Here is a 21,750-nt window from a genome sequence, read left to right as displayed (position 1 = left end):
ATAGTTTGATATGATGCCCCTTCCTGTATTTATGTTACACTCCCTATAGTTTGATATGATGCCCCTTCCTGTATTGATGTTACACTCCCTATAGTTTGATATGATGCCCCTTCCTGTATTTATGTTACACTCCCTATAGTTTGATATGATGTCCCTTCCTGTATTTGTTACACTCCCTATAGTTTGATATGATGCCCCTTCCTGTATTTATGTTACACTCTCTATAGTTTGATATGATGCCCCTTCCTGTATTTGTTACACTCCCTATAGTTTGATATGTTGCCCCTTCCTGTATTTATGTTACACTCCCTATAGTTTGATATGATGCCCCTTCCTGTATTTGTTACACTCCCTATAGTTTGATATGATGCCCCTTCCTGTATTTATGTTACACTCCCTATAGTCTGATATGAAGCCCCTTCCTGTATTTGTTACACTCCCTATAGTTTGATATGAAGCCCCTTCCTGTATTTATGTTACACTCCCTATAGTTTGATATGATGCCCCTTCCTGTATTTATGTTACACTCCCTATAGTTTGATATGAAGCCCCTTCCTGTATTTATGTTACACTCCCTATAGTCTGATATGATGCCCCTTCCTGTATTTGTTACACTCCCTATAGTTTGATATGATGCCCCTTCCTGTATTTGTTACACCCCTATAGTTTGATATGATGCCCCTTCCTGTATTTATGTTACACCCCTATAGTTTGATATGATGCCCCTTCCTGTATTTGTTACACTCCCTATAGTTTGATATGATGCCCCTTCCTGTATTTGTTACACTCCCTATAGTTTGATATGATGCCCCTTCCTGTATTTATGTTACACCCCTATAGTCTGATATGATGTTCTGCTTTGTATCAGTTGTAAGCTCTCCTGTATTTTGCTTTTTTTCTGTAATTTGGGTTATTGCCTGTTTTTTTTTAATTTTAATCTTTCGCTCTTTCCTGTATTTTTATATATGTTACACTGTTATCTCTATAATTTTGGGATTCTAACCATCCTCTAACAAATAAAATTGTCACCATTCAGGTCACATGACCACCAGATAATAGGTCACATGACCACCAGATAATAATAGGTCACATGACCACCAGATGGCATTATGACCCCAGAACCATCAGGTCACCACTCAGACATAATCAATACTACTGTCCTGGCTGTATGCACACTATCATAATCACATCACAGCATTAATCACTTCACACCAGCAATATTAACTCCCTCCTCAATGTAGCAAACACACAGGGTAATTCTATTTGACTAAAACTAATTCATTTGGAAATATTCCCATTAAGTGGGGTACCTTAAGGTAACTTTTAATACAGATACTGTACATTCAACAAAATTCTAATTTTGTATGATAACAAGTGTGTGGTGCCTTTATTATTCCAAATAGATTTTTAAATTGGTCCCAAGACAGTTTATCGATTCAACTCAGATATCCTGCATTCTACTTAACAGGGTTCCAACAACTGCAGGATAAGATCCATGCAACTAATTTTTTTGACAGAATACACAGAAATTGGATTTTTCCTCTCATAAGCCCATAGGTCCTTCTCCTTACAAAGGCAGGTTTATAGATATCATGTACAGAAAGTAAACTTTTGATTTGATATCAAGACCATATTTCAAAATGTTATATTAAAATTTGGTGTTCCACAAGGATGTTCTTAGGGAAACTTAGATATGAAAATGGGACAATTACAGATATATCCCACAATTCAACATGGTCAAAGGTGTTATAGTAGTAATGACTTCATGTGTAAAGCCTGGAAGAGGTCACACAGTTGAACAGAGACAATAGCAAGAGACCAAAATGGCCATGTAATTGCAGCAGGTCGATCAATGATCAGAACAGTGGGATAGGATAGAAGACACAAGTCAGACTTCAAAGGTGTAATTAAACAGCCCATATCAATTATCCTTACTGATTAGGACCAGAGCCTAGCACAACTACTACAGCAGTGACAGTTTAATAGTTACTGTGTCCAAATCACCAATCATGGCGAGGTGTCCTGGTATTAACACTACCAACAAAGAGTCTATAGACCTCCAACATGGAAAGGTCAAGGTCATATAGTTGTATCATTAGTCCAATACTACATGTTACCATTATTGCTGAAAATCTCATTGAAATTTTCAGAATGTGCTATAAGAATAACATCCATCCACTTTCTTTGAAATCTTTGAAATTCTCCCATAATATTCATAACCTCAAGCTCAGGAAGTTTCAGGTTCAAAACTGAACAACGCTCATCAGCTATGGTGCAATTTATCTGGAACACAATGTTCATGCACCCGATACAGCATATATGAAGCTGCATAACTTAAGCCTCCAAGCATTTATCTCCATATTTAAATAATAATTAGACATTTACATCATACATGTACCTGAAATATGTCTATTAATGACTAAGTTTTGCCCTTAGCTTAGAGTTTAGGTCTCTATTCTGTAATGGTACGTGGAGAGCTTTATGAACTTCCACGGGCCTAGCTAGAATACATATATATTAAACAAGCCAGACAAAATTCCATCTAACAAACAGGATACACACAGCTCTAGAGCTATATCAAATTATATATTTAGACCTAACAAACAGAAGATGCATGCTATTCCACCATATCTGTGCCCTACACCACTAATCACATGTCCAGGACACTAAATCGTAAAACAACCTCAATAGAATGAGATTTCTCTCCCAAAAGACCATTTCTTGGCAGTATACAGATCTAAATTATGTACAAAAAATCCATCAATATCGAATAATACACCGAGAAGGCAGTAACCATGGTAGTGTAGTGAGATCAGGCGTGGTGAGGACAGACACAGACATCTGATATTTTATGGTAACCACGGTAGTGTGGCGAGATCAGGTTTGGTGAGGACAGACACTGACATCTGATATTTTATGGTAAAGTCTGAGGACATGCCTCCCAGAATTTATTTATTCATGGAAAGTTTTTCAATGAATTGTCAATTTTTGGTAGAATTTCTACAACACATTCCAACAGGGATATATATGCTTGTTGCCTGATTATATAATTTGTAAAACAAAAGAATAAATTCTTTTGATGGTTTAATTTTCAGGGTTTGACTGATCATTAAAGATAGACACAAACAATAGTTTTTGCAACTCTATTCCATCCTTGAAAAAAGCAGAAACCATAACCCCTAAAATAACATTGGCAATACTGTTTGATGGAAAGTCACCAACTAACACTAAAAGCCAGTTCACACAGACACAACCTGATCCGACTAAACCAGTACTTGCTAGCTTCCCCTACCAACTGGTCCTCTGGCTCTCATTTCCTTCTATCAAGTGTCAGCGTTTGAACCTGTACTAATCACCTAGGCTGACAATCTTCTCCAGTTCCTGTCTGTGTATCACTATACAGCCAGTCACACCTAATTTAAGCTTGCTCCAAACAGAATTCTCTTCTCTCACAGGGATACATTTATGTTCAGACAGATCAATTTCAGCTTGCTGCATGTTCCAAACATTTTATATCCTATAGAGACAGAAACGCACTGATGAAATTTGTTCAGACAGATAAAAAGAAGATTACAATTTGATAATTAAATTTTTCAATTAAATTCTGATAAATTTAATTCATCCGGGATGTTTCTGCAAGATGCATCCATCCCTCAATACACATATATATAACAGTTTTATTTTCAGAGTAGACAATATAATGCAAGTAACAGTAGTTTATTTACAGAATATAGACTGGTAAATGTAAGGAGGTTTATTTACAGAATATAGACTGGTAAATGTAAGGAGGTTTATTTACAGAATATAGACTGGTAAATGTAAGGAGGTTTATTTACAGAATATAGACTGGTAAATGTAAGGAGGTTTATTTACAGGATGGGAATTTTGCTTTTTAGGTAGATATATCCATATGCAAGTATGTTTCCATTGACAGAGAATTATTTTATGCATGGTCACTCATGGAAGCTGGATAATAGAGCCAATGATCATTGAAACAACTGATCTTACATGTCCTGAATGTCCCATGTCTAGCACATGATGCTGAGGCTATTTATATAAGTCTGTATCTGTGTATGTTTTTTATCAGGGAGGCTCTATGTATATAATATCTTAAAATTCTTGTACAATAGAACTAAACTTTGTTATACAAAACTTAACAGAAATGTAGCCCAACACATATATTTTAGGGCTAACCAATTTAGCCCAAATTTTGAAGCAGAAACATCATAGTGAAAACATCATATCATAACCTTAATTTGCAAATGTATAACCTTATACTAAGGACCCTTCAATGGAGCAGTTGAGACTGAATAATATCTTACCCTATTTTTGCCAACATTCTTATACTCAGTATAACTTATAGGTATTTTTATGATTTATTTAATTTGTCCCAGTATCAAATAAAGTTTACCATCTCCTTATAATATAACTTACATGTAGTTAAAATTATGTCATTCACCTTATTGACAGAGGCAGCATACACTCGAATACAGGATCTTTATGTAGTACTCAGAATCATTGTACATACATGCATAATGTACCCTAATTACTGTTTGTGTAGAATTTGGCATTTGTATGCTTTGCTTCGAAATAACAAATAACCAACCAGGATATATACTGGCATATCTCGTACCTAGAAAGAGCAAACGTGTAAAATAATGGTTGTCAACTATTTACATAGATAACTAAACTAACAGTCAAAATCGTAATCATTCTTAATCATATTTACTTTTGCCTGAAGTTGCTTGGTGATAGAAATACAGTGCTCATGATGATGTAAAACCCCTTGATCTTAGCTGTATAGACTTATTTTGCCATTGAGAGACATAAATGAAAACACCTAAATACCAGAAAGTCACATTATCTACTTACAGTAGCTATATATAGAAGACTTATGGTTCCAAGCTATTAGAGTTATTTTACTTCCACCTCAATGTGAGACAATATTTAAAATTTTTGCACCTTCAGACAGATTAAATGTAAAGATAGCTATAGCAGCCCACCATAGAACCTGCCCGGACTGATATGTATATTCAGTCTTGTAAAAAATCTTCTGGTAATTTTGTGAGACAACGAGAAAAAAATATTATTAGTTTTTGGTCTGGAGTGCCAGAGGCGATTCTATTTCACTAGACCTGACATTGGAAAGAGCAGCAGTCATAATTTTGATGCATTAACAAACCTCAACCTCCACCAAACAGAGGTTACATCGGTATGTTACATCTTACACTGACAGACACTCACCAAACAGAGGATACATCGGTATGTTACATCTTACACTGACAGACACTCACCAAACAGAGGATACATCGCTATATCTTACACTGACAGACACTCACCAAACAGATCTAGAGGAGACATTGGTATGTTACATCTTACACTGACAGACACTCACCAAACAGAGGATACATCGCTATATCTTACACTGACAGACACTCACCAAACAGATCTAGAGGAGACATTGGTATGTTACATCTTACACTGACAGACACTCACCAAACAGAGGATACATTGGTATATATATATGTTACATCTTACACTGACAGACACTCACCAAACAGAGGATACATTGGTATATATATATGTTACATCTTACACTGACAGACACTCACCAAACAGAGGATACATCGGTATATATATATGTTACATCTTACACTGACAGACACTCACCAAACAGAGGATACATCGGTATGTTACATCACCAAACAGAGGATACATCGGTATGTTACATCTTACACTGACAGACACTCACCAAACAGAGGATACATCGGTATGTTACATCTTACACTGACAGACACTCACCAAACAGAGGATACATCGGTATGTTACATCTTACACTGACAGACACTCACCAAACAGAGGATACATCGGTATGTTACATCTCACACTGACAGACACTGACACCAAACAGAGGATACATCGCTACGTTACATCTTACACTGACAGACACTCACCAAACAGAGGATACATCGCTACGTTACATCTTACACTGACAGACACTCACCAAACAGAGGATACATCGGTATGTTACATCTTACACGGACAGACACTCACCAAACAAAGGATACATCGGTATGTTACATCTTACCCTGACAGACACTCACCAAACAGAGGATACATCGGTACGTTACATCTTACACTGACAGACACTCACCAAACAGAGGATACATCGGTATGTTACATCTTACGCTGACAGACACTCACCAAACAGAGGATACATCGGTATGTTACATCTTACACTGACAGACACTCGCCAAACAGAGGATACATCGGTATGTTACATCTTACACTGACAGACACTCACCAAACAGAAGATACATCAGTATGTTACATCTTACACTGACAGACACTCACCAAACAGAGGATACATCGGTATGTTACATCTTACACTGACAGACACTCACCAAACAGAGGATACATCGGTTTGTTACGTCTTACACTGACAGACACTCACCAAACAGAGGATACATCAGTATGTTACATCTTACACTGACAGACACTTACCAAACAGAGGATACATCAGTATGTTACATCTTACACTGACAGACACTCGCCAAACAGAGGATACATCGGTATATTACATCTTACACTGACAGACACTCACCAAACAGAGGATACATCGGTATGTTACATCTTACGCTGAAAGACACTCACCAAACAGAGGATACATCGGTATGTTACATCTTACACTGACAGACACTCACCAAACAGACGATACATCGGTTTGTTACGTCTTACACTGACAGACACTCACCAAACAGAGGATACATATCGGTATGTTACATCTTACACTGACAGACACTTACCAAACAGAGGATACATCGGTATGTTACATCTTACACTCACCAAACAGAGGATACATCGGTTTGTTACATCTTACACTGACAGACACTCACCAAACAGAGGATACATCGGTATGTTACATCTTACACTGACAGACACTCACCAAACAGAGGATACATCGATATGTTACATCTTACACTGACAGACACTCACCAAACAGAGGATACATCGGTATGTTACATCTTACACTGACAGACACTCACCAAACAGAGGATACATCGGTATGTAACATCTTACACTGACAGACGCTCACCAAACAGAGGATACATCCGTATGATACATCTTACACTCACAGACACTCACCAAACAGAGGATACATCGGTATGTTACATCACCAAACAGAGGATACATCGGTATGTTACATCTTACACTGACAGACACTCACCAAACAGAGGATACATCGGTATGTTACATCTTACACTGACAGACACTCACCAAACAGAGGATACATCGGTATGTTACATCTTACACTGACAGACACTCACCAAACAGAGGATACATCGGTATGTTACATCTTACACAGACAGACACTCACCAAACAGAGGATACATCGGTACGTTACATCTTACACTGACAGACACTCACCAAACAGAGGATACATCGTTATGTTACATCTTACACTCACCAAACAGAGGATACATCGGTATATTACATCTTACACTGACAGACACTGACACCAAACAGAGGATACATCGGTATGTTACATCTTACACTGACAGACACTTACCAAACAGAGGATACATCGGTATGTTACATCTTACACTGACAGACACTTACCAAACAGAGGATACATCGGTATGTTACATCTTACACTCACCAAACAGAGGATACATCGGTATATTACATCTTACACTGACAGACACTCACCAAACAGAGGATACATCGGTATGTTACATCTTACACTGACAGACACTCACCAAACAGAGGATACATCGTTATGTTACATCTTACACTCACCAAACAGAGGATACATCGGTATATTACATCTTACACTGACAGACACTGACACCAAACAGAGGATACATCGCTACGTTACATCTTACACTGACAGACACTCACCAAACAGAGGATACATCGGTATGTTACATCTTACACTGACAGACACTCACCAAACAGAGGATACATCGTTATGTTACATCTTACACTCACCAAACAGAGGATACATCGGTATGTTACATCTTACACTGACAGACACTCACCAAACAGAGGATACATCGGTATGTTACATCTTACACTGACAGACACTCACCAAACAGAGGATACATCGGTATGTTACATCTTAACACTCACCAAACAGAGGATACATCGGTATGTTACATCTTACACAGACAGACACTCACCAAACAGAGGATACATCGGTATGTTACATCTTACACTGACAGACACTCACCAAACAGAGGATACATCGGTATATTACATCTTACACTGACAGACACTCACCAAACAGAGGAGACATCGGTATGTTACATCTTACACTCACCAAACAGAGGATACATCGGTATATTACATCTTACACTGACAGACACTCACCAAACAGAGGATACATCGGTATGTTACATCTTACACTGACAGACACTCACTAAACAGAGGATACATCGGTATGTTACATCTTACACTCACCAAACAGAGGATACATCGGTATGTTACATCTTACCCTCACAGACACTCACCAAACAGAGGATACATCGGTATATTACATCTTACACTGACAGACACTCACCAAACAGAGGATACATCGGTATATTACATCTTACACTGACAGACACTCACCAAACAGAGGATGCATCGGTATGTTACATCTTACACTGACAGACACTCACCAAACAGAGGATACATCTTACACTGACAGACACTCACCAAACAGAGGATACATCAGTATGTTACATCTTACACTGACAGACACTCATGATCACCAAACAGAGGATACATTGGTATGTTACATCTTACACTGACAGACACTCACCAAACAGAGGATACATCGGTATGTTACATCTTACACTGACAGACACTCACCAAACAGAGGATACATCGCGATCGGTATATTACATCTTACACTGACAGACACTTACCAAACAGAGGATACATCGGTATGTTACATCTTATCCTCACAGACACTCTGTATTGTTAAACAAAGACTGTAACATGATATTATATGTCATTGATGGCCAAGCGTAAAATAAAAGGAAAGAAAGCTTAAAAGTTAAATTTGTTGTTAAATGTTTCTATATTATAGCACTGGAAATCTAATGATCTTGACCCAAATTAAACAGAGCATAGCTATATATAAACCTTTTATCATGTATAAAATGTGATTCAAATATCACGTAACATTAAAACCAAAGTTATAGCTTTAATCACTTCTCCCCAGCACATTAAACAGCTTCATTTCTCCCCAGCACATTAAACAGCTTCAGCTATTCAGATACAGGCTACACAAAGGAACTGAAATTTGCATCAAAACAAAATCACATGACGCTCTGAAAGTCAGAAAGCATGTTGTTTGATATTCTCCATTCAAAAGGCAGGTTCACTCATTGAAAACAAATGGAGTTTATCACCAGCCAGATAGCCACCTGTCTTCAATCAAACAGAACACCTTTGGTGTGCTGAACACATGCAGCCAATCAATGTAATTTTGATTTGATGTCCCCACTATTAGTACCACCATGCTGTATGTTTCCATCCTCCAAGGTTAACACCACCTTACCTAGTCACCAGTCTCTAAACTTCTAAATGTATACGTAGCCTGATTCTAAAGAAGCTACGATATATATAATATTTATGGAGAAAATTGGTGCCCTCCTCTAAAAACATTATAGGATACAGTGATTGATAAACAAAAATCTACATACGATGCTAATTAACCCAGTTGAGATTAAAAGAAATAGAAGTAACATCACAAGGAATTAGTAAGACAAGACTCCAAAAAGGGCAATAACTCTGTAAATAATTTGTCAACTACAGTGACTAAGACTACGTGTCACCTAACATAAGGGGATATCACGGAAATATAACAGAAGCTGAAGGACCAATGAATTACAAGACTTAGGTTAGAGAGGAACTAACTTGTGCCTCCAAAATTTTACTGCTTGGTGGTAAAATGAATCATATCACAAATTAAATTCTCCAGCTGTAGTCTATGTTCTGGCTCTAAAACTGTCACTGCTAGGTCTAAATATTATTGCATGTTAATTAAATTTTCCAAATTATTTTTATTACTTCATATACATGTCAATTTAATTCAAACCTATTCAAATAAATAATAAATAGAATTAATTAGTAATTATAATTGAGTAATTTAAAGTCCAATTAAACCAGTGATGAAATTATCTTGATTTAATTGAATGTTTTTGATTTTGTAAGCACATTTCTTTAATTCTTCAAAAAAATAAATTCAAAATAAGCCACCATGTTTTGATCATAAAATTTTTAGATACACGTGTACGTGTCAGTTTTGTGGACAGGACCAGATCATGACCATGTACATACATGTTTCAATATGCTGTTTAAGTTGCTGCAAGTTATTAAGATTTACCATGTATCTTAAAATCATCTCAAATTCTACTATATGTTTACAAGATCTAGACCCCTGTTTATTTGTGAACACCTCTTTACCTTAGGTTAAGATGGGTGAGAGCCTGTAGCTGGACCAAGGCATCCGGGAGAAATTTGAGCACATTGTGGTAACAGTTGAGTTTCTCCATGGATGCGAAGTCGCATATTTCCTTTGGGACATCTTGCAGTCTGTTCTTGGACAGATCTGAAATGTTAAAGTACACAATTAGATTGAAGGAAATTTCAAACAACAAACAACTGCACTTAACTTTTACCTGCTGCTAGTGAGAACTCACGCCTGTAAATATAAACATATACTTTTTAACCTCCACGTCTGAAGTTACCTAAAGGATGACTTTTTTTTTTAATTCTAAATGAAAATGAATAGCTTACTGGTACTTTAAAATGTTCAGTAGCATGAATATTTCTTCTTGACATTCTGATATATCATCAAATTTTCATTGCATATGCATACTCAGCATAATATATATTATATATGTTACTAAACAGCCTGAAACTGGAAACTGGCATCAGGTCTCGCAAGAATCAACAAACAAGTTTGTACTTTCAATTTTCTTTATTGGAGCATGTGTGTATTCCCAGCAAGTATATAGCACAGACACTCAAAGAGTGATATACTCAAGTATACTGGGTGTTGTATAGCAACATATGTCCTCTTCCAATCCCCGCTAAAAAAACGTAATAGTGACCTTGGCCTTGACCTTAACCTCAAATGTAGAGTTTTATCAAAATGAATGACAATCTTTGGCATTACGCACATACTATATATATATATACAAGAAGGCCCCAGAGGAACCTATGCTACCCCCAGTTTCACCGATGGGTCCCGGGACTTAAAATAATCAAAATTATATTCAAATAAACTTAATGATGAATGTTCACCAATACAACAAAACAGTTAACCAACACAACAGCCATGAGGCACACTCTGTATAGAATTGTTGGCAGATAAAACCAGATTTGGTTTGAGAAAAGCTACAGATGCAGATTTGGAGTGTTTTCTAACTAGTAAACCATTACATGTTTTCTATGCCTATTCTGTGTCTGATTGAAGGATGGAATTCAACCTAACATCTACCACAAACCACTCAGCCTGGCACCTGGACAATTTGTGTTCTGTTTTTGATAAATAAGTTATAAGGGTTCATAGATACAATATATAATATACATTGGAGAGGCTAAGTGCAGTTCATGACCATGACTGTCATAGAATTACAAATCCTGGCAGCATCCATTTACTGTCCTCGGCCAACAGAAAATGTACACATATAGGTATTGAACATACCCGCATATTGTACTTTTTTAATTACCTAATTATAGAGGCACTGGCAATCAATTTCTCATAGTCGATAATATTCAATGATATGGTACAGAGTACACCAGAGTTCTTTTTACTGGTGTTGAATGAGGCCTTTTTGTTTCATTTTGGAGAGAAATTTCGATAATTCAGAAGCAAAATCTCAGGTGTAAACTGCGAATATATATTAAGTTTTTAAAAGACCCGGCCCTGGAAGTACTTGCACTCTTAAGAATTTTCAAAATACAAACTGCATCTTCTTTCACTTAATATAATTTTTTTTGAGAGCCAGTTAATTAAATTACTCATTTCAATTACTTGATTAATATTCAACATTTCTCAATAAGTCAATGTACATGTATAGACCATCTACATACATTTCCAATGTTGGTGCCAAATTTGTTGTTTATATGCTTCATGGTACACAAAGACATAGTAACTGAAGTCATTAATTAAATTCCCTTGTATCAATCAATTAGCTATCTGGCACTGGCCTCTACTATAAACACAGCTTTAATATGATACTGATAGTTCAAAAGAACCAAATTTTAAAAGAGATTCATCAGCATCAACAAAAAGAATTATCAGACTTCAAAACAAACTTTGTGGTTTTCTCAAAGGAAAGAGCATATAGCAAGCTTTATTTAATGCTTATCAAGTACAGTGGAACTTCGTTAACTCGAAGTCGACGGGACCACGAAAAAACTTCGAGTTATCCGAGTGTTCGAATTAAGCGAGTTATCAGTTTTGGTGAAAAGTTTGGTCAATATTTGTCAACATTATATAATCATTATAACTTCGCTCTGTCGCTCATCAGTTTAGTGTGAAGACTGGTCAATACATGTAAATATATATGTAATGTTTCGTTATGTCACTTGTAATTTGGTGTAGTTTTGCCGATATAAAGTCAAGATAAAGTGTCTTTCACTTAGTCACTTCAATAACGATCTGATGTGCAAGTCATGTTTGCAAAAGGTAAACGATAAAACGGAATTCGACAAAATAACAAGTTATTAATGTCAAAACAAATAACCGTTTAAGTTTAACACAGATTGCATACAAAACGTAACAGAACCATTACCTTTTATTGGACATATATAAAATACTGTTTGATCGGCCTACTTACTTTTTATTGATAACCACGCCATTGCCGTGTGTATTAGCACCGGAAGTTGGGCTGCGCATGTGCATATAAAATGTTACTGTAACTGAGTTGGCGTTTTATCCGATTTAATAGACAGCACTGACCGTTACAGTTGAACTCTGAACACCTCAGCAGTAATTACGCTATTGTTTCAGCAGTTTAAAGATTTAATAGGCGCCGGTGACTGTGTCATTTCTACACCTGTAAAAACATCAGCCGGGTAGATCTACCGGTGTGTCAGAGATTAGTTCCGCTTGAGCGAACGGGTAGATGAGTTGTTGACTATCGTGTGTACTGATATCGGCGACCGCCTTGGGAAATTACCTGATGTAAGTAAAGCAGTACTTTTTATCACCAAGACTTGTTGTTATAAGATTCAACCGACAATTTCTTTTATGAATTTATGAAACACTTATAATAGCATGTAGGTTAGTAGTGCCGATATGTTCAGTATTACAAACGGAATTTAGCTCTTAAAAAATGTCGGCGTTTGCCACCGATCGACGAAAATTATACTTCGAGTTATTCGAACATTTCAAGTAGGATTTTTATTGTTGGGACCAAATTTTTACTTCGTATTATCCGAGTTTTTCGAGTTATCCGAATTCGAATTATCCGAGTTTTTTTTACTAAGATAAAGAGAGAATTCGGCCGGGACCGGCGAGGTACTTCGAGTTAAGCGGGGTATTCGAGTTAACCGAGTTCGAGTTAACGAAGTTCCACTGTATGAACATTGCCTTTTCTGTGTTTCCAATAATCATAATCAATATTTTGTCTGCCATGAAGATAAATGATTAAGTCCCAGGTCCATATTTACAAAAGAAGTAGTACCATTGGGAATTCTTGTGATTGACCATGAAGACAATCATCACCGAGAGCAGGGCCATTAATAGCACAAATATTGTACATGCTGTCTGTGTGTTTTTGCAACAGTAAATGAACGTCCTAATGAGTCATACCATAAGTTTTACACACGTCCCTGAATTGCTGAGCACTAGAAGTGTTTTTTGTAATTGCTCCATTATTCTATAAACCTATACTTCCTGTATAAGACAGATGTACAGCAACATGAGACATGTATGGATACAAATGGTTACATTATTGGGTGATTCAACATTATTTATATCCAAGCTGAAATTACACGAAGGCACCCCATGTACAATATACTAATACTAATAGATAGTAAAAATTACCGATAATTAACTTTTATTTGTTAAGTCAATGCAGTTTGTGTACACTATATATATTTCACCTCAGCTCCAAAACAATGACAATATAATTTTTATTATATATCTAAAGCATTGAAGGCATCCCTGTACCATACAGATGCATACTGATACCCTATAGCCTACAGGCGGTTGGTGATCTCAGCTTCCTTCGGGATGCGAACCAACAACCTGATACGTATACCTGAAGTGGTTACTAGAGATCAAACATGTAATATTTGCCAATGAAGGATTCAAAACAACAGTTGTAAATATTACAACTTAACCAACTTTGAAGTCCCTCTTACATATGTCAATAGATAATGTGATTTAATTGTGGCATCCTGCAGTCCTCATAGTTACATATAGTGTATATATGTGAACATGTGGATGGGTGGAAATGCCATCAATCTGGAAAAGATGCTTTGTTTGTTTTTGTTTAACATCCTATTAATAGCCAGGGTCATTTAAGGACGTGCCAGGTTTTGGAGCTGGAGGAAAGTTGGAGTACCCGGAGAAAAACCACCGGCCTACGGTCAGTACCTGGCAACTGCCCCACGTAGGTTTCGAACTCGCAACCCAAAGGTGGAGGGCAAGTGATAAAGTGTCGGGACACCTTAACCACTCGGCCAACGCGGCCCCTTGGAAAAGATGCACTTTAATTCTGACCTAATTATAAATCAACAGTTAAGTGTTGTATGATTAAAAATCCTTGGTCTCATTATTTAGCATCTTGCTGGCAAATGTCTGTGCAGAAACAATGCCAGATTTGCAAAGAATTCCAGGTCTTCCTTTATCATAAACCATAATCACAGCTGAAAGAATCCACATGGCCTTTCATGTATACATGTGGGCAAATTCTAACAAAAACTTTCCAAACCAAAATAGAAACCTAATATCTTACTCAAGACAATAAATTTGATCGCTATCAGCTTTAATTTGGGATATATATATCAGGCATGGCTTGGCAATCCATGATATGTATATACAGAGGAGCCCACTTATTTGCATATCGGTTATTTGAATATCCCGCTTATTTGCATAAAATTCTCAGGTCCCGATTTTTTCCTTCTTTATCTTTGTATTTTAATCCCGTGTATTTGCATCGACTAAAACACTGACTCCCGCTTATATGCATATAAAAATTCCAAAAAATCGAAAAATTTCAATTGATTTTAGGGTATTTTTGTGATTTTCCCGTAATAAAAGTTTTATGAAATGTGTTTTAACTTACATATTGATTCGACACGATGTACAACGTTATCTTATCATTGGTTCACACTTCGTCATTACAGGTTACGTTCGATGCATCGATATCAACATTTAGTTATTATTCAGACCATATGATCAGTAGCAATGTGCAGAAGAATTACTGAATAAAATATTTATATGCCTCATCTTTTGATGAGATTTGTTTATTTATTATAGCATCGATCCAAACCTGTGTTCTGTGCACTTGAACACTCGCTGGGGCAGGTTGCGATCGCCATGATTGTTTACTAGGTGCGTTGCATTGTGGGGGCATATGTGTAATGAACAACAACTCTTTGTGTGTGTGCGCCATTTTCCAAAACAAACCCAAACGACAATAACATGTCACGGTCATTTAAGAGTCTATTGCTTCAGCAGTTCATCATCTATGATCAAACAACTAATATACTCATAGCAGGAACACAACGCATCTCGAGACGATAATGAATGTTAATTGAAACGATGACATTGTACATCGTAGTGCCAACCCACGCGGGTATGACCGATATCGGACCCAGAGACTCGGAGTGACAAGTAGTAAACGATGAAGTGTATGCAAATATTTGTACATTTACAAAGAATAACAACCCATGTATTTCGTATTTACTCTTATATTTTTAATAATGTTTTTTTTTTAATATATTTTTAATGAAATTACGTAAACAATCATATAGCGCCCATTTTGAGTACCGACCTGACGATCTACATAATGTATAAGAGGGGCCAAAACCCAACTCCGCCTATACGAATACTCCGGTTATTTGCATATTTTGTCGTGGAAAAAGGGGTATGCAAATAAGCGGGTTGCTCTGTATATAGATATCCAATCAAATCATGCAGATTATAAAATTCAAGACTTTCAAGTTTCAAGTGAGTTTCTTGATTCTGTAAATCTCAAGATCTCTAGGTACACTGTAACAGCTGAATACAGGTTAAATTTTATTAGCATGAAGCAAAGATATAAATTTTGGCAGATTTGATTTAGCTACATGACATCTAATTATGTTTTTATCCTGATCTTCATGCAACTAATTTTCATGGTCAATGAATGTACAATGTATATATATTAACTAAATGATTTTCATTAAAAGCAAGAAGTTGTCCTCACAAAAACATTGTCTGTTTTGATTTATATGAATTCATAAATATGTAATGGAACGGACATATGTTGTTGTTTTTTTTGCATTTGATTATGATGATGAAATTTGTAGACCTTATGACTATAAAGCGAAATACCTAGTAACTGAGTAGTGACAGTAATCAATGACTAGAAAGCTGGCAAGTTGTACTATTAAAAGCTTCAGACTTTAATTAAAGAATATAGAGATTATTGCAAAATAAAGATGTCAACCTTGATTGAAACCAACAGTCTAATTTGTATGGGACAGAAACCAACAGTCTAATTTGTATGGGACAGAAACCAAGTCTTTTTTAAATGGGACATAATATAAACCAACAGTCTATTTCATATGGGATAGAAACCAACGGTCTATTTTGAAAGGGACAGAAACCAAGTCTATTTTGAATGGGACAGAAACCAACAGTCTACTTTAAATAGGACAGACACCAACAGTCTATTTTGAAAGGGACAGAAACCAACAGTCTATTTTGTATGGAACATAAACCAAGTCTATTTTGAATGGGACAGAAACCAACGGTCTATTTTGAAAGGGACAGAAACCAACAGTCTATTTTGTATGGGACAGACACCAACAGTCTATTTTGTATGGGACAGACACCAACAGTCTATTTTGTATGGGACAGACACCAACGGTCTATTTTGAAAGGGACAGACACCAACAGTCTATTTTGTATGGGACAGACACCAACAGTCTATTTTGTATGGGACAGACACCAACAGTCTATTTTGAAAGGGACAGAAACCAACGGTCTATTTTGAACGGGACAGACACCAACGGTCTATTTTGAATGGGACATAATATAAACCAACAGTCTATTTTGTATGGAACATAATTATATAAACCAAGTCTATTTTGAATGGGACAGAAACCAACAGTCTATTTTTTTATGTGACCAGCACTTAACGACCATCACTTACTAAATAGTAATTAACTTGCTTAGAACTAGTAGTTATCATTGACATGTTTAAAACTACACAGAAATCATTAGGATGGCAGCTATTAACAGCTGGTGACAGATCCATTTGGGAAATTCCACAGACAAGTTCTATGGTGGAGAATTATGTACACGGGCATGAGTGAACATGGTATGAAGATCAATACTTAACAGTTAAAGTAACATTGATGGACGGAAGTCACACCACACACAAGGTCTGTCACTCAACATAAAAAACTCTATCTAGGATTCAGAAATCATATCTATGATCCCTTCATTTCAAATATATATATATTATAATTGTGTGTGAAATGCTGAAGGCAACATTCACAGAATATGCTATTTCTGAAATTCTGAGGTTTAAATTTTTGTGAAATAATGACACAGTGCAGAGGGTGTCAGTTTAATCTGGCCACAATATCAATGAAATAAGAACACAAATATGATACACATGAAACTTGTATGATCTAATTACCAACAAGATCGATAGAGAAAACTACCAGTCTGTAATCACTTTCCAGACAGATTTTGATGAGGTTCTCGTATAACAGAATGGGTCAGCAAGAAAGCCAGAATACCAGATGATGACTGAAAACAATCATTGATCAGTCTGACAGAAACAGGAACAAATAGCCATCAAACATGCATCCTAACTTGGACCAACATCTTCATTGTTTTTGTAATCACAAGTTGTACAGTAGACAATACTGATCAATATGTCCATTATCAACAGTAATATCTAGTGTTCTGCTGCATTGTACCGTCTCAGAGCTCGAGTATCAAGTTCAATGAAAAATTCTTCAGGAATTTCATAAAAAGCTTGCATGATTTTTACTGAAACTACCTAATTAGGACATTTGAATCAATTAATTATAACAACTGAAATATTCTATAGATGATCAATGATACACATTTCTTGAAATCTATGATCAGATTGATCATAGATTTCAAGAAATATTTTCTACCTTAGATTTCTAGCCCAGTGTTCCAAAGAGACTACATTGATCATAAGAAACAGGATCACCTTTTTTAATAATATCATTATAGTAAATTAATACAACACCAAAGTTACCAAATGTATAGTTTATTATAACATTATCCATGTTGTGTTTCCAAGAATATTATTACATACAGATCAATTCATTTCCTGAATATCTAGACCTTTATAGGAAGTGTTTGCTTGCAGGATGCTAGAAATGACATTTCACATTTACAGAGGAAGACATTTGTTTACATGTATATACACTAGTACTGTACACTAAAACTGTACTGGTCATAAAATGCTTTTTTGCAAAATTATATATTAGCGTAAAGCTATCAATTTTGAGAATTTTTTATCACAATCAAACTATACATTCTGTACCTATCTTATCTATAATTAAAATGTAATCAATTAATAAAATTTTCACAAATTTACAAAGCTGCATATTTACAAAGATCAATCAGATGTATGGCCTAATTGCATATATTATATATATAGCTGGTAATTATAATTAATATTACAACCAAATCATGACTACGACTGCATTGGCATGCATATCACACTGACAGCATAAGTTTTCTTGGATAAATTTCAATTTTTAAACTTAAAAAAGAAGGATACCTGTCTAGAGCTTATATGTTATATAACTTCATCAAAACTGATCATGAATGTGCATTGAAGTGAGGCTGGCCTGAAGCTGATACGGCCATGTAACTTCCTCAATAATCTACAGGATACTGATAAATATGCTGAGCACACTGCACCAAATATATATATACCTCAACATATCTTGTTAAGTGTTATAACTTATGTGGGTCACACATCAAAACCTGACCGAATGACTCAATCGCCATTGCCACCAGCTACAAATGTAGCACAGGAAATATGTATAAAGTTTTGCTACTAGTGAATTTATTTTACTTATTTTGACTGGATTATCAAACAGGATATATATTCAAGTATAAAGTAAATTATAGATTTCAAGTATTTTTTCACTAGCCAACATGTAGTCTATGTACTTGTGTGTAGTAGATCCGTACTGTGAGTGAAGCACATGTATAAGTTACAGTGTTACCTGACAGGGCTTATTGACTGTATGAATTATGTTATAAATATGAATACCTCCGTAGTATTTACAAATAACTGGCTTGTAGATGTACACATGTAGTGCAGTAATATTTTCCTGGTAGATAGCTAGGGAGTGCTCTGGGGCAAGGTTTAGGAATTTGTACCCATGTTTCTTCTGAAAATATCAATGAAATTCTCAGAAAGTGTTATATCAAAACTACCATATAGAATTGCATACACAATGTCCAAACCCTAAAATTACCCCATAACCTCAAGGAACAAGAAATTATCTACATTAGTATTGTGTTACTCTGTGTTTATGGCTATGCATGACTATTGATTATCTGTACAAAGACTATTTACTATCAATTTGAATCTGCAGGCTTATGAATGTTTGTCTAGTTAAATACACTACCTAATAATTTATTCACCTTCCAACAAGCTGCAAGTTCACATTGAAATTTCTGAGGCTACTCCTCATCTCTCTTACCACCTAAAAATATCTTTACCCTTGACCTGCATTTACAACATTCACTTCCAAGGGCAACATGTAGGTTTTATTTTTTATGTTCTGACAGCAGGGTTGTATCACTGGTAGTAGTATAGTATGTAACAGTATATACCTACCCATTACCTGTCACAGGGTTGTGGTCTCATAGATAATAACACACAGGGCTAGTTTACAGGTTCTGACCAACTGTTTTTAAATCACCATAAAGATGTTGTAGAGACTACAGAGGTACCAGATAGGAGATAGTCTGATGACATTATACAGAGATGGATATATATGCTGTCCATGTAGCCTTTTGAACCTTAGAAAGGAAAACAGGACCCCCTTATTTTTCAGGAATTGCATGCAAGCAATGCAGAAGATTAATCTGTAAAGGAAACCCTGAAATAGCTTTCACACTTCAACTGCTGTCATATATGTATGTGTGATGTAAATAGAGGTTACACAGGGTATTGTGGTAGAAACTAAAACATATAACCAATTGCAACATAAATAAAATGTTTATAAAAAATGTCCCTATCAATTTACAAAACTGTTAATGTACCTATACTGGGCGATTGGCCATATTTTTCAAAGTTGTCACAGAAACACATATTTTTTTTTAATTTGACCTGAAATGAACAAATTTGCATGTATACATACATTTAATACTGAATTTACTCTATGTATACTGATTCATGCTATTTAACGCAAAATGCAGTACCTCAAGATGATAACTAAATCAGATCTCTACAAGTTGTATGTAGCCAGGTGATGTGTGTACTGTACCATGATCAGTTTAGAATTACCTGTATCTCTGAAGTACCTGTTATAAGTAGCATCATCTATTACACCTGGCTAATGACTACTACATTACTACTAGGCTATAATCCTGATTACCAGCTGTCAGACTGCAGGGATCTACAATACACAGTCCAACACACAAGTCTCACTATAGAGCTAGGTAGGGAAGTAGAAATTCAGTATACATCATGGGGGTGGGACAACACTAGGCTATTTTGTATAAATACAAATATCAGTAAATAGAAAAATGCTAGGTCAGTGTAATATAACCCAGCCACATATACATAAAATTACATCAGAATTCATAACCTTCTGCAAACCACTCTCATGAGTCTCAGTTAATCATCCTGGCCCATAGCGTATTAGATCTTGTGAATGAGATTGTTATTAGAAACAAAGCATGCTCTTTGTAAATCAAACTTTTCTTGTGCTATCATTCTGATATTTTCTTTTCTTTTCTATTATTATTTAGTAATTTTATTACATCAAACTTTTAAGTAACTAGATAATCCAATGAATCTTAATATGTTAGAGAAACAAATTAACACTAATCAACATTATAATGTTTGATGTTTTCTATCCTATGCCATTTAGTAAAGACGTGTTGAATGCCACTGTTGAATGCCACTGTTGAAGCATTGATTCAGCAATCTAACAGACACATTTAGAAAGATGAACATTTCTGTATTTTAATTTAAACCTTCCCAATCCGAAGACCAATATCTTAAAAGAATGACGACGTGTCTCGTATCAAACCCGTGCCATTGTAAATACCATGTTTGTTTTTGTTTGACGTTCCAGGTCAACGACCATGTTGTGTTTTCACAAAACACCCCAGACGACTCTATAGAATACACAACGCATTGTAAGTCCAACATTTTAAATCAAAACAACCCTATTGAGGCATCACAGGGACTAGATGTTTCATACGTCGTTTGTTATTGAATTAAATTGCTCAGTCTATATAGGGAGAAAGGGAGTTTGTTTGTCAACATATATTAATGTACAGGAGTA

General features: G+C 35.8%; 1 protein-coding gene across 7 annotated transcripts in view; it reads right to left on the bottom strand.

Annotated features, from left to right (window-relative positions):
* LOC117342358 (leucine-rich repeat and calponin homology domain-containing protein 2-like) overlaps window positions 1-21,750 on the bottom strand; it is a 98,313-nt gene that overhangs the window by 76,074 nt on the left and 489 nt on the right. For all 7 annotated transcript variants that reach the window (XM_033904504.1, XM_033904502.1, XM_033904505.1 and 4 more), the window contains exon 2: window positions 10,459-10,603. In XM_033904504.1, coding sequence (XP_033760395.1) covers window positions 10,459-10,603 — 145 coding nt within the window. The remainder of the gene's footprint in view (window positions 1-10,458; window positions 10,604-21,750) is intronic.

Source organism: Pecten maximus, chromosome 14, assembly GCF_902652985.1.
Source record: "Pecten maximus chromosome 14, xPecMax1.1, whole genome shotgun sequence".
NCBI lineage: Eukaryota > Metazoa > Mollusca > Bivalvia > Pectinida > Pectinidae > Pecten > Pecten maximus.
The sequence above is the reverse complement of the archived record's forward strand: the minus strand, read 5'-3'. Positions and strand labels throughout refer to the sequence as shown.